Genomic DNA, 22,422 nt, shown 5'->3' on the forward strand with positions numbered 1-22,422 from the left:
GTCAGGCGAGTTGGCTGGCCAGTCAAGCACAGTAATATCATGGTCAGCAAACCATTTGGTAGTAGTTTTGGCACTGTGGGCAGGTGCTAAGTCTTGCTGGAAAAGGAAATCATCCTCTCCATAAAGCTTGTTAGCAAATGGAAGCATGAAGTATTCTTTTGGTGGTTAGTACTTACCAAAAGTGGTCCAAGGAAGGACAACCAGTGAACCAGCGACAGGGTCATGGGTGTTGAAGGCTCACTGATTCACATGGGGCACAAAGGCTAGCACATATGGTCCAATCCCACAGAAGAGCTACTGTCACACAAACTACTGAAAAAGTTAATACTGGCTAAAACAGATAGATGCCAATAACATCTGGCTAATTTCAAGCTTGAAAATTTCTATTGTCAGATCATTTTAATGCTGCGTTCCTTCTGTAGGTGTGATTATGACTGGTTCAGGCAGCTCTTTTATAACATCTAATATCGTAACACTTTCATTTGAGGACTCACCATCAGTGTTTATGCCTGGAATGATGTACGACGGAATGGTAAGTTCATTAGTGTCCTTTAACATGAATTGTACCTTTTGTTAATTGGCTTCTTTGTTAAACATAAATAAAGGCATTGAGCTAACTTGAACCCCTCTAGCTATCTCTTATCACATACCGTAGCAAGCCAAGACAGTGTGCTAATATTAGGCTAAGTATTATATTGTGTTCCTAAAACTAGACAAGTTTGCTTGCTAGAGATTTCTTATTTCTGTGACAGCAACACTGGTTTCATGTTTTTGTTTCTGATGTTGTCCTTTGATGTTCCTGTCCTTCTTCATTAGATTAAAGTGACCGGCCCAAACTCCGTTCCTCTGGAAAATAAAACAGTACTTCTGGAGATAGGTTATGCTAATATTAAAAACATACTCAAAAAGCTGATTACAGATGACCAAGGAATTGCAAAATTTTCCCTCGATACTGAACAGTGGGGTCAGGAGCAAGTCTCCTTGAAGGTGGGTGGAGTCTATATTTTTCTATTCAAGTCTTTCTATCATTTTTTGTCAGAAACAAACCCTTATGATGTTCATCTGAAATGAGAAAAGTGTCTCCATCTGCTTGCAGTTTAAGACCCTGTGTTCAATTAAGTTTTATTGTTTATAGATGTTTTAAAGGGGTAACGGGGGGGGGGGGGGGGGGGGGGGCAACAGGAGGACAGAGGACGAGAAGGAGCAGTAGCCTAGCCTAACAATAAGCCATACCGGACAATGTGCAATATAATGTGCAATATAAAGTGCAATATCTCTCCTGCCCCCCCCCCCCCCCCCCCCCCCCCCACACACACACACCCTAACCCCACTTCTCCCCCCTTTCCCCCTCTCCCCTTCCTCTCTTCCCCATATCTTATTCTTTTATATTTGTATATGCAAATACTTAATTTATTTTAATTTATCTAGAAGTTTTTCTCCATTTCTTTTCTCTGTTTATCTGTAATGATGCTGCTGGAATCTTAATTTCCCTGAGGGAACCCGCCCAAAGGGATCAATAAAGTTTTATCTAATCTAATCTAATGTAAAGGTACCACAATGCTTCTCAATTTTTTGCAACAATGAAACAAAGCATTTTTGCTTTTTTTTTTTTAAAGTTCATACTTATTCATAATACATTGATTATGTTCAGAGTCATTTTGACCTGGGAGTAACAAAGTGGAATAAAGATGTCTAAAAATGAATCGTATATAATTGTTTTTATATTGTTTTGAATTCATCAAATCAAGGTAGTATAAGTGGAATAACAAATGTTGGCAATGTTCTTATCTAAAATTAACCCATGCTGATTTCTATATATTTAAGAATGACACATAACATATTTTTATTTGTTTATAGTTACATTTAAAGGTAGACCGCCTTTCAGATTTTTCAAGTGTAGCTCATAAATAGAATTTTCCCTGACACCCAGTGATTTTTGTTTAGTTGACTGAAAGCTACTGAATTCAAATCACAGACTTCCAATTTTATTAGGTTTTATTTTCTAATAGAACAATTAATGAATTTAGGGCCACTTGGCCCTAAATTCTCCATTATTTTTGCCTGTTTCAAAATGATCCAATTCAAGAAACAACGTCACGCATCACGTGGTGGGCTTTCCCCATTCATGCAAGGCATTGTGGGATACAAATTGAAATAAAAGAGAAAAATGGAGGACGTGAGTGTGCGAGTTAAATGTGGAAGACCAACTACAGTAAAGCAAGGAAAGCGAGAAGACAAGATGTTATGTTGCGAAGGAAAGGAAACACAGCACCAAATTAATAAATATCGGCAGTCAGCGAGCACCTCAGTGTGATCAGCTGTTTGTTTAGTGACAGAATGATGTAACTGTAAGTGCATGGTCAAGGTAAACCTGCGTATGCACATACGAACTTCCTCTGTCTGCTTAACTGCATGAAGTGGGTGATTTTATGCGCATTATTTGCTTTAATCCCCTCAAATTAAATAACTAAGCAAGACAAATTGAAGTGGTTATTTTTTGTTTTGCTGTTTCCACTTTTGACTGGCATCATGGACTCTGAACATATGGGACATGTATTTTAAAGTTGTTGTGGAGAATAGACCAATATGTCTCTCTTCAATTTTTGTTGTTAACCCTTTTGTTTTTTTTGCATGCCAAGCTATGACTTTTCGTAAAGCTTGGGTGCTTGCTAAGGTATGGCTCAGAGCTACTGGGTAGAAAGTGTCTACAAATAAAATGAAACCCTAATAAAGTCTGTGGACTGTGTTTTTCTGAGATAACTTCTCTTGCTAGCCTCTGATCCAAAAAGGCCTTCAGCTAAATAATTTATATAAATAAATGGGATTGAAAGGACATCAACACAGGATCTACTTCAGAAGCCAACCTGTTCTTTAAAGGAACAGTCCACCGTACTTCCATAATGAAACATGTTCTTTTCTGAATTGAGACGAGCTTATCCGTACCTCTCCGAGCTTTGCGCGACCTCCCAGTCAGTCAGACGCGCTGTTACTCCTGTTTACTCCTGTTAGCAATGTAGCTAGGCTCAGTATGGCCAACGGTATTTTTGGGGGCTGTAGTTAGATGCGACCAAACTCTTCCACGTTTTTCCTGTTTACATAGGTTTATATGACCAGTGACATGAAACAAAGTTCAGTTACACAAATTGAAACGTGGCAATTTTCTATGCTATGGAAAGTCCGCACTATAATGACAGGCGTACTAACACCTTCTGCGCGCTTCGACAGCGCATTGATACCTTCACTCAGGAGTGAAGGTATCAATGTGCTGTCGAAGCGCGCAGAAGGTGTTAGTACGCCTGTCATTATAGTGCAGACTTTCCATAGCATAGAAAACTGCCACGTTTCAATTTTTTTAACTGAACTTTGTTTCATGTCACTGGTCATATAAACCTATGTAAACAGGAAAAACGTGGAAGAGTTTGGTCGCATCTAACTACAGCCCCCAAAAATACCGTTGGCCATACTGAGCCTAGCTACATTGCTAACAGGAGTAAACAGGAGTAATAGCGCGTCTGACTGACTGGGAGGTCACGCAAAGCTCAGAGAGGTACGGATAAGCTCGTCTCAATTCAGAAAAGAACATATTTCATTATGGAAGTACGGTGGACTGTTCCTTTAAAGTATGTGAACTATGGCAAGTTCCTATACATTTTATCAGAGCTGTCTGATCTGTATACTGTGGGTGGTAAAAGAGAGCAACTGGACTTGCTTGAAGATTCTTGAAGACGTTTCATCTCTCATCCAAAAGGCTTCTTCAGTTCTGTATGACTAATAGGGAGTATCAAGTATATTAATTGTAAAGCGACCTTGGGTTTTTAGAAAGGCGCTATAAAAAATGAATGTATTATTATTAGAGAAGAAACCTTTATTTGTCACATGCACACTTCAAGCACAGTGAAATTCATCCTCTGCATTTAACCCATCTGAAGCAGTGAACACAGGCACACACACCCAGAGCAGGGGGCAGCCACACCAGAGCGCCCGGGGAGCAGTCAGGGCTTCGATACCTTGCTCAAGGGCACCTCAGCCCAAGGCTGCCCCACGTCAACCTAACTGCATGTCTTTGGATTGTGGGGGAAACTGCAGCACCTGGAGGAAACCCACACAGACACAGGGAGAACATGCAAACTCCACAGAGAAAGGCCCTCACCGGCCGCTGGGTTCGAACCTGGAACCTTCTTGCTGTGAGGCGACCGTGCTAACCACTACACCACTGTATTTATCCTCTCATGGATGAAAAGCAATCCTAAGGTGTCATTGAGTCATCCTGTTGGTGTGGGTCACTGGGGGCTGGGTGTGAACAGTCTAGAGAGTCGTTGGGGTGATCAATGGATTGTTGGTTCTCTCTGTCCTCCTGTGAGTCACTGAAAACAGCTGGGTTTTGGTGTGCATTCAGTTGTCTGGGAAGTGTGCCAAGGACTGCATTGTAGGTGGCTGATAAATGGTGTCTTAGACCCCCACCTCTGTTCAGTGATGGCCGTTCCAGGTTGACAAAAATGGCTTCTTTAACTCCTCGCTCATACCAATGATCCTCTCCGGCTAAAATGCATACGTTGCAATCCTGAAATGAGTGCCCTTTGTTGTTAAGATGAAGATAGACAGCAGAGTCCTGGCCTGAGGAACTGGCTCTCCTGTGTTGAGCCATGCGCCTGTGAAGTGGTTGTTTTGTTTCCACAATATATGAGTCCGTGCATTCCTTATTGCACTGAATTGCATACACTACGTTGTCCTGTTTGTGTCTGGCTATTCTGTTCTTAGGGTGGACCAGTTTCTGCTTCAGGGTGTTACCGGGTCTGAAATGTACCGGAATGTTGTGTTTATAGAAGATCCTCCTGAGTTTCTCAGATAGACCAGAAATGTAGGGAATGACAATGTTCTTGCATTTGTTCCTGTTATCCTCCTTGTCCGTTATGTTCCTTTTTCTGCTCTTGAAGAAAGCCCAGTTGGGATACCTGCAGTTCTGAAGTGCTTTCTTGATGTGATTCTGCTCCTTCTCTTTTCCCTCTACTGTTGTAGGAATGTTCTGAGCCCTGTGTTGCAAGGTCCTAATGACCCCCAATTTGTGTTCTAGTGGGTGGTGTGAGCCAGACACAAACAGGACAACGTAGTGTATGTAATTCAGTGCAGTGAGGAATGCACGGACTTATATATTGGGGAAACAAAACAACTGCTTCACAGATGCATGGCTTAACACAGGAGAGCCAGTTCCTCAGGCCAGGACTCTGTTGTCTATCTTCATCTTAACAACAAATGACACTCATATCTGGATTGCAACGTACGCATTTTAGCCAGAGAGGATCGTTGGTATGAGCGAGGAGTTAAAGAAAGAAGAAAAGAAAGAAAGAAGAAAGCACAACTTTATTCATCACACACTTGTGAAATTTCCTCTCTGTGTTTAACCCATCTGAAGCAGTGAACACACACATGCACGTAAGCAATGAGCACACCCACCCACCCAGAGCAGTGGGCAGCCATGCTACCAGTGCCCGGGGAGCAGTTGGGAGTTAGGTGCCTCGCTCAAGGGCACCTCAGCCCAAGGCCGTCCCCATATTAACCTAACCTCATGTCTTTGGACTGTGGGGGAAACCCACGCAGACATGGGGAGAACATGCAAACTCCACACAGAAAGGCCCTTGCCGGCCGCTGGGTTCGAACCCAGAACCTTCTTGCTGTGAGGCGACCATGCTAACCACTACACCACCGTGCCGCCCAGAAGAAGCCATTTTTGTCAACTTGGAACAGCCATCACTGAACAGAGGTGGTGGTCTAAGACATCATTTATCAGCCACCTATAATGCAGTCCTTGGCACACTTCCCAGAGAACTGAAAGCACACCAAAACCCAGCTGTTTTCAGTGACTCACAGGAGGACAGAGAGAACCAACAATCCATTGATCACCCCAGTGACTCTCTAGGCTGTTCACACCCAGCCCCCAGTGACCCACACCAACAGGATGACTCAACGACACCTTAGGATTGCTTTTCATCCATGAGAGGATAAATACCTGATACTCCCTATTAGTCAGACAGAACTGAAGAAGCCTTTCGGATGAGAGGTGAAATGTCTTCAAGAATCTTCAAGCAAGTCCAGTTGCTCTCTTTTACCACCCACAGTTTACTATGACCTGGATGACTGAGAATCTTCACGGACATGTCTGATCTGTATCTGGTTCTGCATCTGGCCCATGGACCAACAGTTGATGAGCTCTGATATAACAGTTATAATGAGTCATTGCCTCATCTACTGAATTTTCTCTATTTATTCTTTTACATAGGCTCAGTATGAAAAACCTGAAAAACCAGAGGTATATGGGGAAAATCAGCTCCAACCATACTATTCCACAGCCTACCTCTGGCTTCAGCCTTTCTACTCCAAGAGTCAGAGTTTTATTAAACTGAGCAGCAACTCAACACCTTTCAGCTGTGATAAAGATGCTGTGATTGAAGCTCAATACTTGATACATAACAAAGCACTTAAACCAGAAGAGAAGACCATATCCTTCTTCTACATGGTGTGTTTGGCTTTCACTATAACATTATAGCATTAAATCATAATCAAGAAACTGTGTAACACATTGGATTTCCAGTATGTACTGTATGAGGCTTGCCTTTGTTGGCATCTTTACCCAGAAGTGGAAATGACTGTTACTGTCTGATTGTTTTGTATTACAGGATGTGTACCTAAGTATAACTGAATATGTGTATGTACTTACACACATAATATTTGTAGAGCATCTTAATTTTACTGTGTGTAGGTGATGTCCAGAGGACATTTGGTTCAGCATGGACAGATCTCTGAGCACCTGCAATCAAAAGAAGGTTAGCAAACATCACACCATACATCAATTAATTTCCCATAAATTGTTAAACTAATGGTAAGTGCTGGAGAACTTTGTCCTAATGTTAGCTATATAGCCTAAATTCTAATTGGGATCTGGTAAGTTTTGATTCTATTTATCCAATTAACATGAACCCCTAAATGGTTCTGTGTTGGTGGCTGATGCACTTAAACTCTGAATATTTATCTGTTTTGCAGAAGAGCAAAAGGGCATACTGTTTCTGTCACTGAAGAACGTGGAAAAGTTGTCCCCAGTAGCTCAGGTGGTCATATATGCAATCCTTTCCAGTGGTGAGGCCATGGCAGACAGCATGAACTTCCCCATTCAGCTGTGTTTGGCTAACAAGGTCAGAAGTGAATCCTTGCAGTTCTATGCCTATTTTTGCCCTTTTTGATACCTATATCAACAAAAATGCCCCGGTTTCAAATAGGTATGTGTATATGATTTTTTTTTCTCAATTGAGAGAGAACATTGGCTCTACTAGAATGTTAAGCTCTGTAAGCGAACAAACAGTAAGCCCAGCAACCCTTCAGAGTAACCTCATTTTTGCTGCCTGTACACACATATGTTCATTCAGTCACTGCCTGAGGCTTATGACCATTGGTGAGGATAGGGAAGTAGATTTACTGGTAAACGGACCACTTTGTCAAAAAAAACTGATTTTATGCTTCACCACCACAGACCAGTACAACAATTATAACACTGCTGCTGACCCAATCTGTTTCTCCATCACTCTAAAATACTTAAATCTCTGTCTGGTCACTGTCTCTCTCCTCACCTGAAGGGAGCATCCCACCCTGACCGAGAACTTGACCAAGAACTCCACCTGCTTTACAGTTAGCAGCCGAATGTTTGAGAGTGTGTTGGAGTTTAGGTTTGGATTGTGCCAAAAGAAAAACACACTTCAATATTTGGATTGGTACTAGCCCCCCTCATACAAAACACCTCTCCGGTCTTGGCCGCATCTTGATCTCCTATTTATGAAAAGCATAAACAGGATTTGAGACAAGATACACCCTTGATGAGGTATGACACCTACCTTAAACAGTTTTGACTTAAGGCCAAGAATGTCAACAGAACTCTCACTGTTCATACAAAGGCCTGATTATTGTCAGAGTGCAGGCACTTACAGATGCAGGTGCAGGGGAGGGCGGGTGCATCGCAAACCATCATCCAAATCCAAATTGAGAGACTGAATATGTAGTCAAGGTCAGGTAAGGGTCAGTTGATGTATAGAAAGAAAATCCAAGGTCAGGTGAGAAGTCGAAGTAAAGATAAATGAAACAAAAGTCAGAAACACTAGAAGTCAGGCAATGGTATGAAAAACCTTGGTATGATCAGGCAGGGAGACACAGAATGATACTTTGCACTGAAGTGAATGTTTGCAGGGCTTAAGTAGAGCAGTGATTAGGCAGATGATGTAGAAGAGGTGCACTTCTAATATTCAGGAGAGGTGGGGCACTGTGGCACTGGGGAGATGTAGTTTGGATTGGCCATGTTTGATTGCCGCTCTGAACTTTGACTTTCTGTGCTGTTACTGACAGCCCCCCCCCCCCCCAAAAAAAAAAAAAAAGAGGTGCTCACTCTGGGAGTGGACTCCTTTCTGGGACATCCTCTTCCCCTGAGTGATGTCTTGTCTGGATGTGTGGTGTGGAATTCCTGAGGGAGTAGTAGGTCTAGTATGTCCTTGGCATTAACCCAGCTGTGCTCCTCTGGGCCATATCCTTCCCAGTCCACCAGATATTCCAAATGACCCTGCCTACAACAGGAGTTAAGGATCATGTGGACTTGGTATATTGGGTCCCCCTCCATTTCTAGAGGAGAGGGAGGTTTATTCATGGGAGTACTATCTGCCAGGGTCCTTGAATCTCTGGCTTAAGGCAGGACACATGAAATGCAGAAGACATACGGGAATGAGGTGGGAGTCCTAACTTGTAGGTGACTTCATTGACCATGAACGGGCCTATGTATCTGGCATGGAGCTTATGACATGTGTTGGGATCTTATAGATCACTGGTGGATACCCACACTTGCTCACCAGGAGAATAGACAGATGTTTCCCTTCTGTGTCTGACTGCATATTGTTTGTACATGAGGGCTACCTGTTCAAGTCGCTGATGCACTCCCTCCCACACCTGTGTGCTTCTCTTGAACCATGAGTCTACTCAGGCCCGTTTCAAGCTATTTGGGGGCCCTAGACAAAGGGGGATCTGGGGCCCATAATTATCCCCCCCCTCGACGAAAAGCCTTATGGCCGCCTACCCACTGAAGACTTAATAAATAAACATCACACATATTGTAATTATTCTTATGATTTTTACTTAATAAATGAACTCTTTACATTATTATAAATAATAACCAAACCCAATTAAACACAAGAATAGACAAAATACACACACACACACACACACACATACATATATATATATATATATATATATATATATATATATATATATATATATATATAAAATATGAAAATAAGACAAAGTAATATAAAATGTGCAAATAACACAACACTAAATATTTACTACAGTATATACACAAGTAGAAATAACTTCAAATGGTGATTAAATGATTACAAACATGAATAAGAATCTTAATAAGAACCAGCACACACAGAAAAGTGCAAAAGGTATAGAAAAACACATAAAAATTTAAGAATACACAACTAGAATCATGGGCAAAATGTCTAAAACTGCTGCTTGCGGGCCAGTCCTTGCAAGTTTGTAAGCCTGTTGTGCATGACAACGTTTACATCACTGTTATAAACACTGTCTACAAGGTAACTACCATTAACGTAAGCTAGCTACCAAATTTGCTTGTCGACCCGCTTGGTATTAATGAGTGTGTACATTCTCACTTACCAGTGTCTTGTTTTTTTCTGTCTTCCTCTTCCCTTTTCTTCTTTCTCTTCTGGCTCCCTGAGGGGTAATTTCGCTTCATATTTGATTTTGTTTTTGTTTTTTTTGCCGCGGAGCTCTGCAACCACTTGACTGGACGGAGATGGGCATTGAGGGGTTGACAACAGACTGTCATTGCACTTTTCGGCCATGTAGGGAGACGCTGTTGTGCATTAGGGGGCCCCCTTGGAACTAGGGTATTTCAACAAGTGTCATTAGGCGCTGCGCTGCCGCGCTCAAAAAGTTGTCATTGCTATTGAATACATAACCAGTCGTTCGGCAGCAGGGGCCCTTCGAGGGCTGGGGCCCTAGGCGATTGCCAAGTCTGCCTACCTTGTTGCAACGGGTCTGAGTCTACTGCTGGAATTTGAGAGGGTGAGTCATTCCAGGGAAACAGGGGTGGCTGGTAAACCAAGGATATATTGGAAGGGGGTTAATTGTGTGGCTGAGTGTTTAAGGGTGTTCTGGGCATACTCAGCCCAGGAGAGGTATTGTGCCCAATCCCTTGGATTTTCCATGCAGTACACCCTGAGGAAACACCCAATCTCTTGGTTGGCTCATTCCACTTGGCCGTTGGATTGAGGGTGGTACCCCAATGTTAGGCTGACCGATACCTCCAGTTTGTCCATGAATTTGGCCCAAACTCTGGAAATGAATTGCAGGCCCCAGTCACAAACAATGTCCTCTGGAAGGCCATAGTAACGGAAAACATGTGTGAACAGGAGTTCTGCAGTCTCAAAAGCTGTGGGCAGGCCTGACAGGGGAATGAGTTTCAGTGCTTTTGAGAATCTCTCAATGATTACTAGGATGACAGTGTTTCCTTGTGACTTGGGTAGAACCGTGATTAAGTTGATGGCCAAATGGGACCAGGGTCTTTGAGGTATGGGTAATGGACGGAGTTTGCCAGCTGGGGGGGCCTGGGGCACTTTGGCTTGGGCATAGGTCAAGTAGGACAGAAAGTCATTGATTTCTGAAATCATGTTTTCCACCAGTATTTGTTTCTGAGAAGCTGGTAGATGCATTAACTGCTGGGATATCCTGTAGTTGGGGATGCATGCGCCCAGGTGATGAGTTTACCTCATAATTGAGGTGGAACACACATAAGATCAGGAGGACAGGCTGCAAGAGGGTTGTATGGCTGGGCTTGGGTTATCTCCTTGTCCACTTCCCATGTGATGCCTTGGATGAAGCACTCTGATTACAAGATAGGAGTGGGTTCTGGACTGGGGTTGGAGGCATGGTGGATATGAAAAGGACATCAGCTTTGGTGTTTTTGGAGCCAGGATGGTATGAGATGGTAAATCAGAAGCAGGTAAAAAAAAAAAAAACAGAGCCCATCTAGCCTGACAAGGATGAAGTCTCTTAGCTGTTTTCAGGTACTCAATGTTCTTCTAGTCGGTTAAAATGGTGATAGGATGTTTTGCCCCCTCATGCCAGTGCCTCCATTCTTCCAGTGCCAGCTTAATGGCAAGGAGTTCCCGGTTGCCGATGTCATAATTTTATTCCACTAAGGTCAGTTTCTTTGAAAAGAAGGTGATGGGGTGTAGTTTGGGCTTTTCCCCAGAGCACTGAGATAGCACTCCTCCTACTCCTGTTTCAGATGTGTCAACCTCAACAGTGAACAAGATTCTTGGGTCCAGATGTTGTAGAATAAGAGCTGAGGTAAAGGCAGTCTTGAGTTGATTAAAGGCTTCCTCGGCAGCCTGGTTCCACTGTAGATGCTTGGGCCCTTTATTTAGTAGGGTTGTGAGGGGTGATGATATAGTGCTGAAATTTCTGATGAAATTTTACTACAGACACTGCTGAAAACAGGAGAAGGACCATTGTAGGATTTCTCAGTTCTGCCAAGATATTAAGGGATCACAGGTTTGGAGCCAGGGAAATCCAAGAACTAAGGCATGATGAGCTGTGCGGGTGAAAAACAGGGTGATGCTCTCGATTTGAAGGGCACCAACCTGAATGTTCAGTAGTAGAGTGCGAGTGGTGACCAGCCCCTCCCAAATGAGACCGCCATTGATGGGTTGTTGGAGCTCCTCAGTGGGCAGGTTGAGTCTCTGGATGGTCTCAAGACTGATGAAATTGTTTTCTGCCCTGAGTCTATGAGTGCAGAAAGAACATGTGTTGAGTCTGGTAGTTTCAGCAGCATGTGAATTTTAAATGAGTGGAAGTGGTTTCATGACTTACCAGGCTGGTGGAGCTGGCTTCATCCCAATGGGGACACTCTCATCTGGGTTTGGGCGGTCTGATTGGGCATGTAGCAAGCAGGTGACCAGGCTCCCCGCAGTTAAAACACAATACCTCACAACATCTCCTTTCCCTCTCAGAATGTGGAGTGCGGGCATGGGAGATTTCCATCAGTGTTGGGGACTGTGGAAGTTGAGAGATGGTTGGAGGGTGCCAAATTGAGGGTCAGTTCTGGAGCAAATGATCCAATTTTATAGGCAGGTCGATAAGTGAGTCAAGTGTGAGTTGCTCATCATGACACGCCAGCTCAGTGAGTAATTCGGTGATTAATCCCTGCTGGTATGCAGCTTTCAATGCTGTCTCATTCCATCCACTTCTTCCTGCTAGCATACAGAATTCCAGAATGTACTCTGCAACTCTTCTGTTTCCCTGCTGAATAGTTAACAGCTTCTCCCCAACTTCAACACCTTCAGGCTGATGAGCAAAAACTTGTTTAAACATTTCAACAAAGTAATCATCGGAGGAAGTGTGCTCACCCACACATTCCCAGACAACGCTCACCCATTTCATGGCCTTGCTGGTGAAGAGATTAATGAACTGAGCCACCTTCTGTTCCTCAGTAGCACTGGTGAGGGTCGAGAAATACAAAGAGCACTGAAGAAGGAAGCCCTTGCACTCAGAAACCTCCCCAGAATATTTCTCTGGTCAGGGTACCCTGGTGGCTGTGTTCATGGAAGACACAGGGCATGTCAGGAGGGCCTGTGAGACAACAGCTGTTATTTGAGACATTCTGGTGTTTAACTCACTCAACATCTGTTGGTGTTCTCCCAACAAACATCCCTGTGCATTGAGAGCAGTTTGCTTTGCCTCCTCTGCTGCATCCATTGAGGTGAAGTATCCTGTCAGGGTGCAGACACTTACAGATGTAGGCACAGGAGAGAGTGGGTGCATTGCAAACTGTAATCCAAATCCAAATCAAGAGACTGAATAAATAATCAAGGTCGGGCAAGGGTCAGTCAATGTACAGACAGAATGTCCAAGGGCAGGTGAGAAGTTGAGGTTGAGATAAACCTAAATAAATGTCAGAAACACTAGAAGTCAGACAATAGTATGAAAAGGCTCGGTATGATCAGGCATGGGGACATAGAATGATACTTTGCACTGAAGTGAATGTTTGCAGCCTTAAGTAGAGCAGTGATGCAGAACAGGTGCACTTCTAATATTCAGGAGAGGTGGAATGGTGTGGTGTTTAGGAGCTGTAGTCCGGAGCGACCATGTTTGGATGCCGCTCCAAACTTTGACTTTCTGTGCTGTTACTGACAATTGCAAGATACTTATAAACATAAAACACATGTAAAGTGAATTAGCACACATATTATCTAGCACCTCGCTGTGCAAGAGTAAATAGCTGGTCCATGGTTTATGAGGAAACTCCATTATTCCTCCTTGATTATAGGTTCAACTGTCAGTTGACGTGTCCTCTCCAGAACCCTGACATGGACTTTTTCTCAAAAGATATAGAGTGTGGTTTCCCTATAACTGAAGCACACCTCTGGTCCACATTCCTTCCTTCCTTCCTTCCTTCCTTCCTAAATAGTGACCACAATTCCAATTTGCCAGTCTAAGGGCACTAACCCAGATCTCCATGCAATATTATAGAGGCATGTTATCCACATGATTCCAACTTTGTCCAGTCTTCAACTCTCTTCAGTTCATATCTGCCCAAATCTCATATTATCTAGTCTTGCCACTATGAAGGTTTCTACCTTCCATTTTCACATCACCTGCAGATGGACTCTAAAAGACCATAGATATCTGGCACTGCCATCTGAAGTAGGAAATGTTCATTGGATAAGGAATTCCTAAGGTTACCACCATGAAAGCCACCAACAGCCTTCTGACTCTACATTAGCTTCTTGCAGCTGCCTCTGTGTGGACTTGAACATGGTTAATTCAGACCATACCTTTGCAGCTCAGGTACTAACTCACAATCTTGCCCTGCCAGTGAAGTGACATTCAACATTTACAAAGACAGTTTCCATTCCAAGGGTCTACTCCATATATGATGGCCCAGCATACAGGTACGCCTGCCATCTAACTGGCCTTGTACCTGACCACCACCCTTCATGTGCCAGGTGGTAAACCCATAAAATGGCTTCTGTAGGTGGCCCAATCACCAGACACTAGCATCTAGACCAGGGGTGGCCAACCAGTCGGAGCCCAAGAGCCACAATTCTTACTGTGTTACGGCAAAGAGCCACATCGGCACATGAACATGGGCACACAAATATTACCCTTCCTTCTGCGTGCGTGGACACACACACAGCCACATTGATGTCACACTCCAACTTAACCAATGCCCCACACCAACACGATTATGATACATTTACTGCAGTACCAAGACCACAGGCCAGTCATTTTCAACAGTGGCGACTGGTGAAGAAAATTGTAGGTGGGGCACAAAGGCAGACATTGTTTACATGTGGGGATTCCCCCCATTGGGGGGGGGGGGGGGGGGGGGGGGTTCCGGGGGGTCTCCCCCGAAAAATTTTGGATTTCTTAGATGCAATTTCCTGTATTCTAATGCATTTTGGAGTTACCTGTTTAACACCGAAAATGCAAAAGCCATTTTGATTCAGCTTGAATTCTCAATTGCATGACCTGCACAAGACCTGCATTCAAATAAATAAGTATTCAAATAAATACAGTCAGTCAGAAAATGGAAATTACAAAGTGCTAATTTAATTTCCTCAAACAGTACAAGCTCCATAGGCACTGGGAACAGTGATCAGTGCAAGTGCAAATATAGATAAAATATAATACAATGCTCAAATTTTTGAAAGAACAACACACACGCACACAAATTGATAACTGGAAAACAAATGAACAAATACATAATGTATATACACTACATGACTTTTTAACGTGATTAACTTGTGTTTACGAAGTTCACTCCCTTTCGGAAAGTCCTGGTCGATTTTAGCATGTAGTGAGCTGAAGTGACGCTGAAGATTTGAAGCCTTGAAATGCGACAATGACGACTGACATAGAAGGCAGAATGGCTTGCCATAACGTTCAACGAAAAAATATAAATCCTCCCACTCTGTTAAAAACGTCCTGTTTTCATCTTCATATTTTCTTTTTGAAGTGCATTTTTTCCCTGCCATTTTGAGATCTGAAATTTAGCATATCTCACGCACCTGCGCATTTGTCATGACGTGAAAATACCGTAATGAAACCAAGCGAAGCACCTTTAATAAAATAACCGTAATTAACTGCAGTGAAGCGAAAACGCACATAAAACCACAAAGGAACACCAACTTGGACGTGAAGGTGAGAGCCGCATGACACCAGGCAAAGAGCCGCATGCGGCTCGCGAGCCACGGGTTGGCCACCTATGATCTAGACACTAGTCTAGCCTGGCTGCAGGGCTAGGTCCCATCTAACCCTAATCAAGGCAGAGTGCATTTAGCCTTTTTTCACAACTTTCCTCTTAGGTCTGTTCACCAAGAGTGGTCATGTTGGGACCATTAATCTCCTGTTGACACACCTTAAAGTTTACTGCTCTCACTAACCACATTGTTTAAATATTATCAGCTGACTAAGCAGCATTTTAACTTGAAAGGCATAACATTTGAGCTCCAACTGTAAAAGGCAGACTGCCATGGCTCTGGCCCACCACCAGAGAGAGACAGAGAGCTGCCACACAGTAATTAGTGGCAATGGCTCCAACAGTGACTGGCCTATTTAAGGGCTGCTTATAGGTTGTTCCAATGCTTTGTCTTGCGGTCTCTGTTGTGCATTGTACAGAGACTAAGCTGGTTCTTTGGGGGGGACTCTTGAAGCTATCTCTTGGGCTTTGTCCTTATTTTTAAAAAGCTTGCATTTACTTTATTATTTCCTAACTATGTCCTTTCTGACCTTTTGGTTTGCCTTTTACTCTTCTTGAGCCTTTGGCTAGGTCCAATTCCAGTTCCTTCTTTGGGCTAGATGGGTAGTGTGCTGGGCTACATATTGGGCTCTCTAGCCCTAGGTTCAAGCCCATTGTGGGGTGACCCTTTCCTCTCTTTGGAGGTGTTCTTTGATTAGTTTCTTTCCCAATACCTAGCCCCACTTTTCTAGGCCTTGTACCTTGGTTAGCACCTTGCGCATACCAGTTTTGGCTCTGCTTTTGGGTTCAGTCTGCCTCTGGAACAGTCACCCATTATACCAACAGTGTCTTGCATGAGTATTTACCTGCCTTCCACATCTTAGTGTTACAATCTGGAATTGAAAATTATTTCACTGGCAACTTTATTGTCAGATTGCATGAGCAAACATAAATTAACAGCATGTTGGAAATTTTGCCACAGGTTGTCAATCAGAAATGAGGGCTGGACCATTCGAACACTTTCAAGTTTTTGATTTTTGAGTCAGAGTGTAGCTTTAAAAATATGCTCCATCCTAGTCTCCAGGTTTCCTTCTAGGATTGCCCAAATGCTTAATGAAAGGCATCCTCACAACATTATACTGCCACCACCATGCTTCATAATATAGTGTTCCCAAGTGATTATTTTATGGTAATTCACCATGTTGAATTTCCAGCATATGTAGAGCTTTGTGCTCTGGCTGAAGTACTTCATCATGAAGTTAATGATGGGTAATAGATTTTCAATTTAACATTGCAACAAGACAGCTCTGTGAATCAACAGTTTAAAAAGTATTAGTTAGTTTTAGACTTGACACTGCCTAAGTAAAGTACTGGTATGTTGGTTTTGATAAATTATCATTTAGCCATACTTTTATTTATTTACTTGCTTGTTTACATTGTTGTGATCTTACAGGTGTTTCTGAATTTCTCACATTCTTCGGAGCTTCCTGGTGGTCAGATATCACTGATGCTGAGGGCTGCTCCGGGATCACTGTGTTCAGTGAGGGCCATAGATGAGAGTCTGTTACTGCTGCAACCAGAGAAGGAGTTCAACATTGAATCTGTGCGTTTAAGCTAACAAAATGTCTTTGAGTTTAATCATTAACATAACATTTTAATAGGTGCATTGTTGGTAATTATAACAGTTATTAGTCATGGATATTTGATCCATTTAAAAAGGATGACAATGACAACTCCTTTTGAAGAATGACATCACACCCCATTATTCCAGGTGTTCAGCATGCTGCCTGTTGCGACATTATCAGGATATCCATACCAGATCATTGATGAGGATTCAAACAACTGCAGGAGGAATATTGGTCCACGAGTGCCAAGTTTTTTTTATTTTCCAGTATACGGAAAAATCGATGTGTACAACACCTTTAAAGTAAGGGTGGGGGGTACACAACAGAGATAAAACTGCATTATTAACTTTAAGATGGAGAATAAAGTGAGGCTGGTGAGGGAATAACTTTTCATAGCTGCTTTTAAGTAAATGAGAACAGGAACTAACTTTCACAAATGAAAATGGAATAAACAGTATGAAGTTCTTTATTTTAATACTTGAATACTTTAAAACTAAAACGAAAACTGTTATTTTGGCAAATTCCTGTGGTATAAGAGGAATAAAAAACCTGGAGACATGCTGTTATAGGACAATAATCAACTTTGGGGTTGTAATCGTAAGCCTGATTCATTACACAGCTCCATCATTAATTACTTTACTCTAACAGCATGACACTGAGTGATTTATTCATTACTTACTCAGCAGTATACTTATTCTCACACTATTTTCATGGTGGGTGATTCCAAATATCATTCGTCCCATTGCAGTACCTTCATGAGAAGGCTATCCTAATCAGGCAATAATGTTTGGTAGAAACAAATTGGGAAAATTACAAGGTGTATTGCCTTTTTTTTGAGAGGACAATCCCATAATTTTGTTCTTGTCTTGCTTATATAGATAGAACTATACTTGTAATTCTATAAAACTGTTCATAAATATTCATAAACTATGATTAAAAACATAGGTCAATGTGCAATGTTATCTTGAACATGTGAAAATTTTGTCTCCCTGTTTTTCTTTCAGGATATTGGAATCAAGATCCTCACCAATGCCATGGTCAAGAAACCTGTTTTTTGTTTTCCTAGTGTGTCTTATATACTTGGTGAGTGATTTTCTTCTGTCATTTCCTCTTTGATATGATATGAATATTTTATATCATTGTATATCCCCATCTGCAGAATCTCAACCCAGGGAACCACCACTACTCAGAGAAATTTCGTCAGCGCCCTTGAGTTCGTCAAGTTCGTCAATTGAACCAGTCGTTACAATCCGCAAATATTTCCCCGAGACGTGGATTTGGGATCTCGTTCCAGTCCGGTGTGCATGTTGTTATACGTGATTTTCCATTTTTCTTCAGTCTGTGTTACTGAGTCAATGTTCTTTCTTCTACAGTCAGTCTGGAGTGATGACCGTTAATAAAACAGTCCCAGACTCCATCACTACATGGCAGGCTGGCTCATTTTGTACATCACCTGTTGGATTCGGAGTCGCCCTGAATACTAAGCTCACTGCCTTCCAGCCTTTCTTTGTAAGCCTTACCATGCCGAGCTATGTAATCCGAGGAGAAGTGTTCACACTCAAAGCCACTGTCTTCAACTACCTCCAAAGCTGTATGATGGTGAGCTGACATTTTGGGTCTAATAGTAGTTTCTCAATTCATGGCATCACAGTGTTATGAGAAAATTACTTTCAGATGGGTTTTAATTTCCTACAAGGATTACACACAAATAATATTGCCAACTTATTAATGTTGGTACTACATTTTGTGACTTTTTTTTTTTAGATCCCTTCAGCAACTTGATTTAGAGAGAGAGAGAGAGAGAGAGAGAGAGAGAGAGAGAGAGAGAGTGGTGACACATCAACACTTTTTGAGCACATACAGTACTGTGCAAAAGTCTTAGGCCTTGTCCACACGGCAACGGATTCAGGTGAATCCGATACAATTGTTTATCGTTTCGGCCTGGCGTCCACACGGCACCGGCGTTTTGGGTGCCCCAAAACGCAATCTTTTGAGAACGGGTTCCAGAGTGGAAAGATCTGGCAACGTTGCCGTTGCAAAGTCGTCTGGATGAGTAGAACGGATTTGTTTATGATGACGTCACAACCACATGCCTGTGAGTGCTTCACACGGGGTAGAAGTGTAACGAACTCGATGCGAGTTGTCAACAAATCCTATAACTTGGTTCATGAAACGCGCTTACAAAATATTTTCACTGTGAATATTTATTGTGTAATGGTGCAAAGTGAGAGAGAGAGAGAGAATAGCCCTTAGGGCAGAGTCAATCCCGCCAGCAAAAATAGGGAAAAAAAGGAGCGATCTCACCTCTTCAGATGTTGGTTTAAGTCCTACAATACATTCCTCAAAAAGGGCGTAGAAGAACAAATTAATCCATCAACGTGTAGCATTCAATTTATTCCGGACCATTAAAGACGCAGCCTTCCGCGTAGAATCATACGTCATCCTCGCCGCCATATTGGATGGGTCAAAGCGGAGAATAAAGATGCCTCATTCATGTGCTGCATTTAACTGTACCAACAGGTTTACTGTCCAAACGAGATTACATGGAATTACCTTTCACAGGTGAGACTGGAAAAAATACTTTTCATTGTACTTGGTCATTATAACGTAATTTTACGAACAGATTTTTCTGACTTTGTGGCTAATATGAAGTCTGGCGCATAATAGTTTATGCGCATGCGCCCTTACTTCTTCTATTGTTCTGGTGTCTCCGAAGGGACCATCTTACAGCGCCCCTAGAGGTGTGGCATGTGTATTGCATCGTTTTCAGCAAGCGTTGCGTTGCCATATGGACCTGATATTTTACTGATCGTTGCCCATGTGGACACGATATTTTTTTAAATAACATCTCGTTGCCGTTGTCGTGTGGATGTAGCCTTAGGCATATGCAATGAAATGCTGTAGAGAAAATACGCCTTCAAAAATAAGGAAATTAAATGTTTCTACATAAAAAAAAAAATACCATGAAGATCAGTAAGCAGTAATGTATGAAAAAAGTCAGTTTGGTGTGAGACGACCCTTTGTTTAAAAATAAATAAATAAATTGCAGTCTCAGGTATAGCTACCGTAGTGCAGTTTTATAAGGAAATGAGCTGTAGGTTTTACTGAGCATCTTACAGAACCAGCTACATTTCTTCTGGACACTTTGACTGTCACACTCGCTTTTTCATTTTACACCAAAACCCAGTAGCCTTCATTATGTTTTCTTTTTTAATCTGAAAAGTGCTGTCTTATGGAATATGTTGCTTTCTTTACTGACATCCAAACATTTTTCTGTAACATTTAATTTTCTCATCTCATCATCTGTAGCCGCTTTATCCTGTTCTACAGGGTCGCAGGCGAGCTGGAGCCTATCCCAGCTGACTACGGGCGAAAGGCGGGGTTCACCCTGGACAAGTCGCCAGGTCATCACAGGGCTGACACATAGACACAGACAACCATTCACACTCACATTCACACCTACGCTCAATTTAGAGTCACCAGTTAACCTAACCTGCATGTCTTTGGACTGTGGGGGAAACCGGAGCACCCGGAGGAAACCCACGCGGACACGGGGAGAACATGCAAACTCCACACAGAAAGGCCCTCGCCGGCCACGGGGCTCGAACCCGGACCTTCTTGCTGTGAGGCGACAGCGGTAACCACTACACCACTGTGTCGCCCCTTGCTGGAAAACTAAGTTTGGAAATCTAAAGTGGTTTTGTACTGGTTCCATCATGTAGAAGTCATAAAATAAAAGTTGATAATGAAGTTTGTACTAAAAAAAAAAAAGACTTTTGCACAGTACTGTATTAGCGACTGTCCTGCACTCAATATGGTTCTGCAGTTCACGTCATAGTTGGCAAATCCTTGATCACCATTGTTCACTCCATGAACACATTTTCTGGAATCCTTATTCCCCATTAATTATATTTTATTACAGTCATGGCAATTCAATGAATATGCAAATTTGCCTGTGATGTCATCTAGCAACTTTTAGTGACTTTTTGAACATGAGCTAGCTACTTGTCACTGCAAAAGTCATTAACACCGATCAAACAACTTCTTGAATAAGGATCAACTGAGGAAAAAGCTGGCTTAGTTTTCAGATGAAATGAAAACTCTTTGTTAAAGGTGAAGGTGATGTTGGCTGACTTGAAACAGTTCTCAGTGCAAGTGAGTGAAGAACACAATTACACAAGCTGTCTATGTGCTGACGAAAGCTGGACCGTCTCCTGGACCATCACACCGTTGGTTCTGGGTACGTCAAACTTTTCAACTTAAAGCTCAGAGAATATGCAGAGATGGAAATTTAAACCTTCTCAAATTACCAAAGTGGTAGTAGTGAAAATAGCTTCAGCTCTGTTCCACATCTGTCTCTTTTAACATTTGCAAATAGCACACTGAAATCAGACATAAACAGAAATAAGCTTTTATGAAGACACATTCTAATGCCTGACTCCTAACAAAGTAATTATGTCACTGTTCATGGAAAATGCAGGTTAAATATTAAATGTTTGGCACTAATTGTATAACTCTAAACACTATTTTCCGGAGTTTATGTGGATCATGAATGGCCAGGTAATGAGAACATTTATAAACATTTTTCACATTATACTTAAAATTGAGACAAATTCAAACTGCCTGCTAGATTTTCTCCTGAACTTTAAAGAGTAAAATATAAATTGTGAATATGCATTAGGTGAATTAATTTTGAATTTCTAGGGGTGCCAATAATTGTAGCACATGCAATTTTGTTAAATTCTAGATTTAAATTCTAGAGCATGAGCTAATTCACCACAAAGTATTTTTTTTTCAAAAAACTATATTTTATTTTATTTTACCTTTACCAAGGGTGCTAATTGTAGAGCTGATGTATTATAACTATCCAATTAGCAATATTGGGTGCTTCAGTTTTAGAGTATAATTAGTCATTTCAGGTGTGTGTGTGTGTGTGTGTGTGTGTGTGTGTGTGTTATAGGGGAGGTGAGCATCAATGTGACAGCAGAGGCCGTGCAATCATCGACTCAGTGTGGGAAGAGTGAAGTTACTGTACCACAGAAAGGACGCATCGACACAGTCATTAAAACACTGCTAGTGAAGGTGATTATATTATTACTACTACTACTAATAATAATAATAATAATAAGAAGAAGAAGAAGATTTAACCCAGTCAGGGTCCTCTTGAACTGTAAAATAAATTTCTCAGTCCAGATTTATTTTGTGAACATAATCCAACTTGTCAATATCAATCTCATTACTGTATTTAAATGTTTAAAGGAATAATCTGGTTGTTTCTTGGAGCTACGAACATTTTTATTTCAGAACTTATGTTCACAAGATACATAAATCCAAGTTAATATTTAATTTGTCAGATTTATCTTTGGACTTAACTTCTGCTCAGATGTTCAGTGTAATATAATTGTTCAATCCACATTTTCTATCCCTGATTTTTTTTTATGGCGTAAAGACAAGTGCTTAAAATTGGCTAGATGCTCCCGAAAAACTCTCATTTCAAAGAAA

At 41.9% G+C, this 22,422-nt stretch overlaps 1 protein-coding gene across 1 annotated transcript in view; it reads left to right on the forward strand.

The window, feature by feature from the left end:
• The window catches only part of LOC132892396 (alpha-2-macroglobulin-like protein 1), a 40,660-nt gene that overhangs the window by 507 nt on the left and 17,731 nt on the right, over positions 1-22,422 (forward strand). The window contains exons 2-13 of the mRNA XM_060930657.1: positions 423-532; positions 817-987; positions 6,275-6,511; positions 6,755-6,818; positions 7,039-7,184; positions 16,749-16,898; positions 17,067-17,222; positions 17,925-18,007; positions 18,093-18,218; positions 18,294-18,519; positions 21,034-21,160; positions 21,881-22,002. Coding sequence (XP_060786640.1) covers positions 423-532; positions 817-987; positions 6,275-6,511; positions 6,755-6,818; positions 7,039-7,184; positions 16,749-16,898; positions 17,067-17,222; positions 17,925-18,007; positions 18,093-18,218; positions 18,294-18,519; positions 21,034-21,160; positions 21,881-22,002 — 1,718 coding nt within the window. The remainder of the gene's footprint in view (positions 1-422; positions 533-816; positions 988-6,274; positions 6,512-6,754; positions 6,819-7,038; positions 7,185-16,748; positions 16,899-17,066; positions 17,223-17,924; positions 18,008-18,092; positions 18,219-18,293; positions 18,520-21,033; positions 21,161-21,880; positions 22,003-22,422) is intronic.

This window comes from Neoarius graeffei, chromosome 10, assembly GCF_027579695.1.
Source record: "Neoarius graeffei isolate fNeoGra1 chromosome 10, fNeoGra1.pri, whole genome shotgun sequence".
Lineage (NCBI taxonomy): Eukaryota > Metazoa > Chordata > Actinopteri > Siluriformes > Ariidae > Neoarius > Neoarius graeffei.